Below are 11,931 nucleotides of genomic sequence, written 5' to 3'. Positions count from 1 at the left end.
GTAGTGGTAACTCGGTCACTCGTTCCCTAACGGGCTTTTTACACTGAAAAGTAGTGACAGCTCGGTCACTCGGCATCTGACAGTAATGACAGCTCGGTCAGCCGCTCACATAGCTATCCATAGTGGCAGTTCGGCCACTCACTGGCTTAGCGGGTTATTTTAACTAGAATGTAGTGGTATTTCGGTCAACTAACGGGCTTGTGCACTGAACAGTGGCGGTAGTTCTGTCTATCGCTGCTTGGCCGGCACTTGTTTAGAAATTTTCCTCGATGACAACGTTGGATATGTAGTCGTTCTTGTCGCAATAACGCCAACGGTCTGCTAATTAAATTGATTCTGATATTTTAATTAGTGGAAAATACTTTCATTTTTTAACTATATTTTATTTGGTTTACGTGGCAACATTGCCTGGTTAAAAATACCACGATGATAATTATTATTATAATAATTTAGTTACATTTGGTGAAGGTAGTCAAAACTCTTCCGCTGTGGCGCTCGAAGCGGGAGAGGTTTTAAAAGAAATGAATACTATCTGGCCGGGTTTTCGACTACGGGCTTTCAGAATATAATATTGGTTTTGGTCAGTCTTTTCTGGTTTGCCGGCTCTGGTGTATCCCATTCGTGGCAATATAGATCTGAATCTTGATACATATAATTAAATATCCATGCTCAGCTGCTTATCAGTCATAAAGCACAGATCACCGTTATGTAAAGATCAGACTCAGCAACGAGATACTGACAAACGAAAAGCGAAAAATAGTCACACGGGAAAACATTGGTTTTGTACCAATGTGCTGTACTTGATTTAATTTTTTTGTTCATTACTCAGACTGCACTTCAAAGCACAGGCGAGATTTCATGAATATACAGATATTGAGATACCCACATACAAGCGGAATCAATCTCGTTAATAGATTCCATGATCTGAATGTCGAAATCACGCACTTCTTATTAACAGGTTATGTACTACGTGAAAAATAGCATGTTTCTTTTACATGAGTTCATGCCCGCCTAGATTTGACAATCAATGCGACGCAGCAGAAACGCTGTTCAGCTTTTGCGATGGTACCACGAAAGCCTATAACGAATAGAGCAGTTGTATTTTGTGCGTTCAATTTACGTTCATCCATTTTGTAATTCATCTCTTAAGTATGAGATCTATTTTATGTCTTTCAGTTAATGTTAATAATCCTGATGATGATGATCCTGCATGGTTTTGTAACTAATGTGGCTTAAAATTCGAAGGTCATACAACGACGAATTACTCAGGAACAAGCAGATATATCCTAATGTGGTTCAAGCCGGACCTGTGACTACAAGGACTTTTTTGACGGTGATGTTGTCTTTCCTGGAGAGAATGAACTGGAGAACCGTTTATGTGGCGGCCGACAAGGCTGGCACTGCCGGGCCGCTGTCTGCAATCTTAAGCCAGACCTTCACCGCCCGAATACGCGCTTCCAATGGATCGGTAGCCTATTTGTCAGTTCTGGACTCCACAAAAAATGTTACCTTTGCGCCAGTTTTGCGCGACATTCAGTCACAGGCCCGTGGTAAGAGAAGAAAGCTTATCATACGGGGTCTACTAGTTAAAATATGGCATACCTATTTTTAGTGGTGTCGTTTTGGGGACATGCTAGTTCTTTACGGAAATTCCTAGTAAGTCATAAACTGCACTGAACTGTAAACATACTCATGGTCAGTGGAGCAAAATAAACGTTTCGATGAATGCCATTTTTATTTCTCAGATTGAGGCACACCAACACAATATGACGAACGGCGATTATGTAAGTATAATACTAGTACACGTGACCGATTATTGCGCCTGACGGAACGATTATCTTCAATCGCAGTAAGTATCCCACTGTGGTTGAACAATTACAGGTTTTTATCGCTATGGCTCCCTTTGAATACGCAACACCCTTGTATGGTAATATAACGTGGCAAAATTATGATGAATGGGATGAGGTACTCACTAATCAGCGTTTTATGTTTTAGTTGAATTGGTCTGCTTATCGTCTTTGGTTTGCAGATTGCGTTTGCAGCATTCCGTTCTCTGCTGATCGTCACTCCAAAGCCATCGATCAAAACAGCAGAAGAGACAAGAGAATCCATGTACCCAGAGCTGAAGCGACGATCCAAGCAACAGTATAATTACACGTACAAGATCGATGAAGTGGTATGTGATGCGAAGCTTGTAAAAACTTAAAAACTAAAAGCGCACAACGTTTTTAGGTTAACCTTGTCAGTAGCGTGCCAAAGTTCTTTATGAAACCTTGTACATTTTCAGCCAACACCAATTGTAATTACCCAATATGCATGTATGCACATGCTGGGAGCGGTCATTAACGAAACGCTTATGGCGGACAGTCGTGATGTGACCTTTCAAGAAAGTGGTGGGCTGGCTACTCGTTTTTTCAACAGAACATTCACGACCCCCGTGGGTTCTCTTACCTTTGATGAAGTGGGCTCAAGAATTATACAACTAGAAATACAGCAGATGAATATCACCAGTGGAAGATTTGAGGTAAAGAATAATTTGACGAGTACTCTCGTTCTGAGTACCACTGACCGCGTGCTGTAAGGTCGTATAGAAAAAAAAGACTTTCTGGATGACTGACCATATCGGTCCGAATCCTTCTATGCACTGATTTTCTCGCCTTACTACGTTATATACATACTCCAAAAGTTTAATCGGGAGGAAATACGCAAACTGTTTTTGGCCCTTTGTGTAGGCTTTTCTGATCCAAACACCAGGCTCATTCCAACTGTCCGAAATAAAACCGCTGACTTGGTTTAGCGGTAGTATACCACGTGACACTCCGGAATGTGGTTTTACTGGGCAAACTGGACCATGCGCATTGATAGCAGGTAAGTTGGTGGGGAACGAAGTAAAACTACTAGCAAAAACCACGATGGTCGGTAAGACGTTGAGACTTGAGTTGAAACATTTTTCTGAACGATGAGTTTCTTGGTTCACTTTCAGAACGCCAGGGATGGTTCACATCAGTGACGGACGCCTGTATAATTGCTGGTGTGATCCTCCTTCTTGTGGTTGGAGTGTTAGTTATAAGGTACAATATAAATACTGTAAACTGTAATTAAGTTAGTAGACCCACGATACTACTGTAAATGCTTAACAATTTGCAATGTGATGATACAGAAAGGTCATATTGGAAATCCAGCTAAGGTCAGTGACATTCTTGCTCGACGGTGTCACAAATCGGAACCAAAATCTCCTCTCTATGGTAGGATTAAGAAGTAAAACTGTTCAAAGCAATTCCACAGTTACAGGGGGTTCATATCTCTAAATTAGTTCGCTTGTTGACAGGCGACAACGCAACTAATAACTCACGCAACTGCTTCTTACAAGGAACAACCTGTTGGTCTAACAGTTTGCCGGTATTCCAACACAGAGAAGTCAAAACATCAACTGACCAAAAACCGAGATTTTGTACGATGTATAAAAATGGTAAAGAGAAATTGCGAGGTAACCTACACTTTTCTTTGTATTTATTTAAATTCAGGAACTATGTAGACGTTGAGTTTGCTTCATCCTAACGTTGCCCGATTTTGGGGAATTGAACTGACCGAAGATATCGTTACTTTTGTGTATGACTGCTGCCAAAGAGGGCCCTTGAAACAATTTTTGGCATCACCACCCATAACCATCGACTGGGAGCTGAAAATGGGCTTAGCAGACGATTTATTCCGAGTAAGTATGATAATGTCCTTTTGTGACCTTTTTATGATAGTTCAGTTCTCTTGGTCCGGATAAACAACAAATTTTGTCGTCCTGAAAGATTGCAAAATTCGTCAACACCAACATTCCGTTGCGATATCACGGAGTAATCAGCTGCTCTACTTGCATGATTAATAATCACTTCAATCTGAGACTAACGGACTTTACTGTGCCGAACATGCTACGATGTGGTTTCGGCGTGGACTATTTGGAAAACTGCAGCGTATGTGATCGGTTTCACATCGCACCCGAAATTATTGCTACAAGGAAGCTCGGTAGCACTTCCACCAAGACCAACGCATACTCTGTTGCCACGATTATCCTCGAGATTCTCACGGAAACCATTCTGGAGCACCATCTAACAAAATGTAGGTATCTGCAAACACATCGCAGCACATTATACCGTTGCTTAGTCATTCCTAGTGTTTCCGTTCTTTTAGATGACATAAAGAACCCAGCATTGGAAAAGGCACTGAATAGCTGTATTGAGCAGAACGCTTCAAAGCGTACCAATCTGGATCCTTTGAAAGCGTTTTTCAAAGCCGGCCGGGAAAAGAGTTCAGTTGCCGAAAAACTGCTAAAAACGCTCTCTAGATATGCAAGCGATTTAGAGTATGCAGTAGCAGTCCGTACTCAGGAGATTATGGCCGAGAGGTCAAAATGCGACGCTCTTCTCTTGCACATGCTCCCCTTGTACGTAATAACGCACGCATCCTTATGGAGCTTATTTCCCCTCTTCACAATTTTTTTTCAGGAGTAAGTTTTAATGTTATTTTCAGGTTGGTAGTGGAAAAACTGCGGCGTCGCGAACCTATTTTGCCGGAAGTGTTTGACGCAATTACTTTACAGTTCAGCGATATTGTGGGATTCATGGAGTTCGCACAGACCGTTCTTCCATGGGAGGTCATTGATTTCTTGAACAAATCGCACGGTCTATTCGATCATGCAATCAGCACATACGATGTCTATAAAGTGGAGACCATCAGCGATTCTTATTTTGTAATTAACTCTCATTCAAGCAGCACCACTGAATATCATTGTAATTTTTTTTAACCCCCAGATTGCCAGTGGTGTGCCCAACAGTATTGGCGATCGGCATGCTTACGAAATGTGCCGGGTAGCAATGCGTCTAATGATGGATTTTCAAAATAAGTTCCCTCAAACGACAATGCAGCTGCGAATTGGGATTCACAGCGGTATATCAAACAGAATCATTTCTCTTCTAAGCCTTTAATTAGATCTTCCTCTCTTACGTCGCAAGACGGTTTTACCTTTCATTACTGAAATCATCGTTGCTTTATATTCGTTTAGGATCTTGTGTCGCGGCTGTGGCGGGCCTTCAGCGGCCTAGATATTGTCTGTACGTGACCAATCATAGTTACGCACATAAGATAGGGCAATTTTACTAATCCGATAACTGACTGAGTTACCATGTAGGAGGAGTACAGTAGTGACGGCCACAACTGACCATAGCCCTAATGGTTTAACAAATGTATAGCTCTTCTAATTTGCATTGGGATTGCAGTTTTGGTGACACCGTTAATACGGCAGCGAGAATGCAGAGCCATGGTGAAGGCTCCAGGATTCATCTAAGCAGTACAACGGCCATAATGTTGAACGAGAAGCATTCGGACACACGATGCATACCACGAGGCGCCACCGAAATAAAAGGGAAAGGAAAGATGGAAACATTCTGGCTAGCAAGAAATGAATAATGTTCTCCCATATATACAAGATTTTTAATTTACTAATAATCTGATCTAATACAATAACGAAAGGTTTGGGACTATCAAGACTGTACGAGTAAGGCGCGCTCGCATTCTAAAGGACCACAATATTCTGTAAGAACGTTAACGAGTAGTTTACACTACTCAAATACTACTCGCACAAAGTATAACCACTGTGAACCACAACCGCTAGAAGGTGCTTAGAGGAATATTTTCGGTATGTCAATCACACAATTACTCAGCCCGGCAAAACCAGATGCCGGCAAAAATGGTAAAGTAGATCGAATTTGTACCAAAAGCAATATTTTCATCGCTTTGTAGCGAAGGAATCATCAGTGGCCACAAACGCTGCCCGCAATGGGTAACCCAGCATTGAGTCGCAACAGTGAAAACCGCTCCAACTTTGGTCCTTGCGGCACAGGCACGCCACTAGACGCCTGACAGTCACATGTTGCATTCGCGCCATGCACGTAATAAGCGTGTCCCCGTGCATGAGTGACAAATCCATCCGCGCCGAAGTGCCACCGGAATGTTTACGTGACAGTTGTGTAAACGGGAAAGCCCTTCACAGTTCTATTCTTCCAGACTGCGTGGATATCGCTGGCTGCGGTGGAATAAGAATATAAATTATTCATTATAGGTACGCCCTATGGAATTCCTCGGCTGCTGGTAACGATGCTTTGACTCAAGGGCATTTTCTCGTACTTGCATAAATCGAATAGACTCAGAGTAGAGACACATGTATCAGTCAGTAGATGGATATCATACATTTGCTGATACATATCGTGTGGTTTTTCGAAACAATCAGATTTTTTCATCAGGTGCAACTGCGAATTAGGCAGCATCGCTGCAGATTAAAAATGGATGATGTTAATATCGCGTTGGTCACTTCCATTTGCACGTATCCATCGTGACAGCATCAGACTCCGCCAGATGCTCGTATCATCAAGTTCAGCGCAATAATATATCCAGCCTCCAGGCACTGAGAAGGGCATCTTGCCATTAAGCCTGCTGCAGTTTCGTATTTGACGAATATTTCCGGAAGTGACTGTTATCGCTGTAGTAGTGTGCATAAACAATGAATTAGCCACAATCCAGAAATGCTTGGTGCTTGGCTAAGCGTTTGCTGTTTTGTCGTGCTCGTCGGATATTTGGTAACACGATCGAACTGCACACACTTTACTGTGGAAATCATTACGCCGGGAATGATCCGCGCCTTTGGAATGAGCAATCTTCCGTTGACGGGCCCGGCCATGGATCTCGGGCTGGAACACATTCAAAAGATTTACGCAGAATTTTTCTCGGTTAAACAAACGTATATTTTCAACCATTCCTTTGCAACTTGCGATGATGCAGCCGATGGGTTTCACTTTATGCTCTCTGATTATTATTACCGACGGCGCCTGAATTCCACTATAGTGGTTTTTGCTTACCCAGGTGAAGGCGCCGCTGACGTACTAGTACTGTTGTAGTGATTCGATTCTAGACAGTACGAAGTATAAATATAATTGGGCTTACGTACTATTCGTGCCATGTCTTCGGAATTTGCTAAATCAGTTATTAAGATAATTAATTAATAGGAGTCAGTCTAATATGTATGTGCCGAAGTCCGCATCCAAAGTGTCAGTATTGCAGGTTGCTTCAGTGAAGCGGTTGCTGTGGCTCGACTTGCGACAGGTAAGAATTAACCCTTTATCTTTTACAATTATAAAATAGATTCCACAACCGTGACATCACTTAACTGGGTTTTTTACTTGGTCCTTCGTTTTTTCAGGCTGGAACCAGTTTGTTCTCGTTGGGTAGGTTAGGTGCAACAAGTACTCGTGTACATGGTGGCACTATAAAGTTACTAGATTATTGTTATGATACGCAAAAAAATGCATTATTTCAGACTGAGTTTTCGTGTACGAATTAGTTTAGTTTATCAGCATATTATGTAAGTCGTACTATACAGCCGTCGCAGCCGGTATGTTTAGAACTGTCTCTTCGACTAACCATAAGTTGTAAACATATTGGTAGCTCCTACAACGAATTCTCATGGCGGAATAAAGCTTTGTTCCCGAACATCATTCAGGCCGGACCCATCATGAGCAGACCAAACATTGCAATCATGATGTCCATTTTGCAAAGGTTTAACTGGCGGACGGTGTATGTGGTGTGTGATATAGGCGGAACGGCCGGTATCGTAGCTTCGGTCATCAGCCAAGCCATTGCGGGGCAAATACAAGCCACGCCTCATGCGGCAGCTTATTTTACCACTGTCGATTCCAGCAAAAGTCAGTCCTTCGCAACGGTGCTCCAAGAAATTAAAAAGACGGCTCGCAGTACGTTCTGAGTTATGCATTATTTTTGCCTTAACCTTTGTATAAGGCAGTGTTTATCATAGTTGTAATGTTTTTTGGACATGCCGATATTCTCCGCAACTTCATGGTAAGACCTTTCATTCGACGATGTCACGGGGTTGTACAAGCTGCGCGGCAATTTCCGCCGGCTTTCTTCCATTTAGATTCAGGCAGCTCAGAACAATATGACGGATGGCGATTATGTAAGTTGCGAATTCCCAGTACTCTTCTAAATTAAATGTCGAACGCATTTGGCAGGTTTACATTACCATGACGCCGTATGAATATTTCACATCGTTATATGGTAACGTGACATGGCAGAACTACGACGAATGGGACGAAGTAGGCAGCATTTCCCAAGACATTCTTATTGCGTGTGATTTTTCGGCAGCACTGACTTGTGAAATACGCTGTTTGCAGATTGCTTTTGCAGCATACAGATCACTCCTTCTGGTTATTCCATCACCATCCAGTCCAGCGGCTAGGCGTACAAGAGAATCGCTATATCCAGAGCTGATACGTCGATCCAAAGCAGATTACAATTATACATACCGGCAAAACGATGTGGTTAGCTTTTGGATTTTGCTATATTTTCCGCATAATTTTTCTTGACTGATTTCTGTTAGCCCACTCCGATCGCTATTACGCAGTACGCCTGTATGCGAATGTTAGGAATGGTGAGCGAGTTTGGAGAACTGACTACGTACTATAATTAATGACCATTAATATCTGAATTTTGTTCTAACCGGTAGGTAATCAACGCGACGTTGTCCACGTTGACTTCATCCGATTCCATTATCCCAGAAAGCGGGTTTATGGCCAAATGGTTTTGGAATCGCACCGTTGAAACACCGGTGGGGACAATTAGTTTTGATGAGGTTGGCGAACGACAAATACAGCTGGAGGTGCAGCAGCTGAATTTCAGTACCGGAAATTTCGAGGTTCGCTCTGACTTTTTGAGGTTCTACGTCAACAGCGGCAGTAGCAGACGATAAATTCAAGTTTGCGTGCTGAATATTTTTGTAGCCCGTTATGATCCAGGATGCCGCAACTTTTTGGCTGAAGCCTATCAAACCAGTTGAATGGTTCAGCGGAGAAATGCCTCTCGATATGCCAGAGTGCGGCTTCAGCGGAAAAACTGGGCCGTGTGCCGGTTAGTTCAATAATCGGTCACCATTAATCAGATCCCCTTTTGACTCCATTGCGGCTCCTCCAAGTTCGGACTTATTTAGAAAGTTCCCGGCGGAACATCTTTGAAATTGTTGGCGGAGTGCTACTGTTTGTTGCTGCTACCGTAATCGTTCTCAGGTATTGGCCTGGAAGTACACTATGATATACATAAAATGTACTACAATGTGATAAATACGAATGATCTTAATTCGATGATATTAGCGCAATGATCTTAATTCTGTTCTGAATAATGTTTTACTGAGGTTATCAGAAAGGTCATGATGGATGCGGAACTTGACAAAATCAAATACGGAGTTGAAGAACCAGTTATTTTTGACGATGGATTAGTTGAAACGGTACGTAGTTATTTTCTGATTTCCCGACAAGCGACGAGAAACCACAGCCTCTGTTAGACAATGACAAAAGATCTTCAATTCCACACGAAAGCTATATACAAGGACCGCCCGGTTACGGTAACAATCTGTGCGCTAGACAGCGCAGTTAGATTCCGGCAAGCCCGAATGAAGCGCGATTTCCTTCTTTGCGTTAAAACGGTACGTTAAACAAATAATCTGATGACATCGTTAGTGAAGTTTGCCACAGCCTGCAACAATATTGAGTGATTTTCCAGAGAATGGAACTAATACATGCAAATTTTGCGCGATTTATTGGAATTCAACGATCAGCAACAACTGTTATGTTTCTGCATGAATACTGTCAGCGGGGCACCTTACAACAGTTTCTCCTATTACCGGGTATAACGCTCGACTGGAATTTAAAAATTAGCTTGGCGGTTGATTTACTACAGGTATAAAGAGCAGCCGTAAAGCTGCAGCGTGACAGCAACGCCTTTCTTCTTGAATTTCTTCTTTAAAGATTGCTTGTGTCGTAGGCGGTGAAAATTGTTAACACATGCATTCCGTTTCGCCAACATGGACTGATCAGCTGCTCAACGTGTATGGTCGATAATCACTTCAACCTAAAACTGGTGGACTTCTCAGTCTACAGCATGTTAAAGTTTGGATTCGGTGTGCAAGGCTTCGGAAGATGCACGGCTTTTGATATGTACCACATCGCCCCGGAAATTATCGCCGTTGACGACTGCGGCAAGGCTTCGAGTAGAAGTAACATGTATGCCGCTGGAACGCTACTCTGGGAAATCTTTGCGGAGAAATGTTATGAAGACAATACAATTTCTGTGAAAGACGGTCGGTACAATATGCCATTGGCTTTCTCAATACATTCTGAAAACATAACAGCTAGGGGACTAAATTAACTGACCTTTGCGTTAGGCGCTACTCAAGAACATAATACTTTCAAGAGCACCTCGTTGGCGCAGGCTTTATTGAAATGTATGGACAACAATCCATCGGAGCGGACAACCATGGAGACTTTGTGCGGACTCCTGCGGGAAGCAAACGGAAAACGAACCGTGGTCGAAAGAGTAATGCAGACGCTGGCAAAATACGCTTCTGAACTGGAGCATGCGGTAGCACTCCGTACTCAGGATCTCCTGGTAGAACGAGCCAAGTGTGATGCCCTTTTGCAACATATGCTCCCAGCGTGAGTATTCAGCATGAGCCGTGAAAATCACCATTTGACTTGCTCATTAACTGGTCGACAGTGCAGTCCACATCGCCGAAAGTAATTTGGTTCATTTTACAGAAGCGTCGTGGAAAAACTACGACGTCGTGAAACCGTTCTTCCGGAGAGTTATTCCTGTGTTACCTTGCAGTTTAGCGATATCGTAGGTTTCCTGGAATTTGTGCGTGAAATGCAGCCATTCAGTGTTGTGGAGTTTTTGAACAAGTCCCACGGATTATTCGATGAGGTTATCGGAGGCTTCGACGTGTACAAAGTGGAAACAATAAGCGATTCATATTTTGTGAGTGTTATAAATACTTAATACGAGGAAGTTTTGTCTGCAGATTTTGATTGCCAAAGCATTGGTATTACATTTGGCTGTAGATTGCCAGTGGATTACCGAAGCCTAACGGAGACAAACACGCTTCAGAAATGTGCCGTGTAGCACGGCGCCTGATACATACTTTCGGCCACAAGCTAGGATACACAAAAATGCAGTTGCGCATTGGGATTCATAGTGGTATGCAATAATTATTATCCACAAATCCCCATAGTTCTAGTCTTTTCGAATCTGTTTTCTGCTGCAGGACCATGCGTCACTGCGGTGGCCGGACTACAGCGACCACGATACTGTCTGTAAGCGAACGAAAAACTGTGATCGAAATTGAAGCACGTGAACTTGCATAAAACTGCATATAGGTACTTATCTGCATCGTGAATGGTTTGTAAAGTAGTTTTGTAGCTTTGGCGACACAGTGAATACCACATCTCGAATGGAAAGTCACGGAGAGGGTTCGAAAATTCATCTAAGTGGCGATGCCGCTGCTCTGGTAAAAGCAACAAGCAACCTCCAGTGTATTTCTAGAGGAGAGGTGCTTATCAAAGGTAAAGGCAAAATGGTCACATATTGGCTGGATATTGCGCAGTAAACCTTTTGCAGTCCGCAGTACTTATTTTATTCAAGTCACCGTGGTTCAGTCACTAGTCTTTGTGTTGTTTTGGTTATGCTGTGACTAGTTGTAAGCGGCTTCGCAATTCAAGATTAACAAATTTATAAACCATCTTAATATATATTACTCACGCCTGTTAGAGTTATCGTATGACCCTACTCAAGGGTACGCTATTGCATAATCTCAGGTGAAGCCGCACCTGTCACAAACCGTTTTCTGTGACTACATTTCCAGAACAAAATTTCCATTAGACATAAAATACTGGACAAGCACAGCATGCCTCCGACGGCATACATAGTTGATCTTAAGCTCTCCGCTCCAATCGACTGTGCCTCTTTAATAAAGCGTTGGGGCCGGCTGTCGGACGGTACTCCATGCGCCAGATAAATCAATTCTCTTTGTAAACTGATTGTAGGTTT

The 11,931-nt window shown here is 42.7% G+C and overlaps 2 protein-coding genes and 2 long non-coding RNA genes across 4 annotated transcripts; all 4 read left to right on the top strand.

Moving 5' to 3' along the window:
• Positions 1 to 3,397: 3,397 nt before the first annotated feature.
• Positions 3,398 to 3,902, top strand: LOC129581746 (uncharacterized). Its single transcript, XR_008689530.1, has 3 exons — positions 3,398 to 3,469; positions 3,536 to 3,712; positions 3,801 to 3,902. It is a non-coding gene; the product is annotated as an uncharacterized LOC129581746 (long non-coding RNA).
• A 908-nt stretch (positions 3,903 to 4,810) lies between these two features.
• On the top strand, positions 4,811 to 5,394 carry LOC129581759 (uncharacterized). The gene is made up of 3 exons (XR_008689536.1): positions 4,811 to 4,935; positions 5,051 to 5,099; positions 5,265 to 5,394. It is a non-coding gene; the product is annotated as an uncharacterized LOC129581759 (long non-coding RNA).
• A 1,009-nt stretch (positions 5,395 to 6,403) lies between these two features.
• On the top strand, positions 6,404 to 9,168 carry LOC129591590 (uncharacterized). The gene is made up of 10 exons (XM_055487331.1): positions 6,404 to 6,903; positions 7,635 to 7,790; positions 7,853 to 7,896; positions 7,973 to 8,011; positions 8,067 to 8,150; positions 8,229 to 8,375; positions 8,435 to 8,485; positions 8,561 to 8,749; positions 8,835 to 8,961; positions 9,041 to 9,168. The coding sequence occupies exons 1-10, from the start codon at positions 6,567 to 6,569 to the stop codon at positions 9,139 to 9,141; spliced, it is 1,275 nt and encodes a 424-aa protein (XP_055343306.1). The 5' UTR covers positions 6,404 to 6,566; the 3' UTR covers positions 9,142 to 9,168.
• A 79-nt stretch (positions 9,169 to 9,247) lies between these two features.
• LOC129591504 (atrial natriuretic peptide receptor 1-like) lies at positions 9,248 to 10,884 on the top strand. Its single transcript, XM_055487208.1, has 6 exons — positions 9,248 to 9,334; positions 9,392 to 9,532; positions 9,610 to 9,786; positions 9,871 to 10,186; positions 10,271 to 10,541; positions 10,644 to 10,884. The coding sequence occupies exons 1-6, from the start codon at positions 9,257 to 9,259 to the stop codon at positions 10,882 to 10,884; spliced, it is 1,224 nt and encodes a 407-aa protein (XP_055343183.1). The 5' UTR covers positions 9,248 to 9,256.
• Positions 10,885 to 11,931: the final 1,047 nt, after the last annotated feature.

The sequence above is a fragment of the Paramacrobiotus metropolitanus genome, unplaced genomic scaffold (assembly GCF_019649055.1).
Source record: "Paramacrobiotus metropolitanus isolate TYO unplaced genomic scaffold, Prichtersi_v1.0 Parri_scaffold0000001, whole genome shotgun sequence".
Classification (NCBI taxonomy): Eukaryota; Metazoa; Tardigrada; class Eutardigrada; order Parachela; family Macrobiotidae; genus Paramacrobiotus; species Paramacrobiotus metropolitanus.
This window is presented reverse-complemented; position numbering and strand designations above follow the sequence as displayed.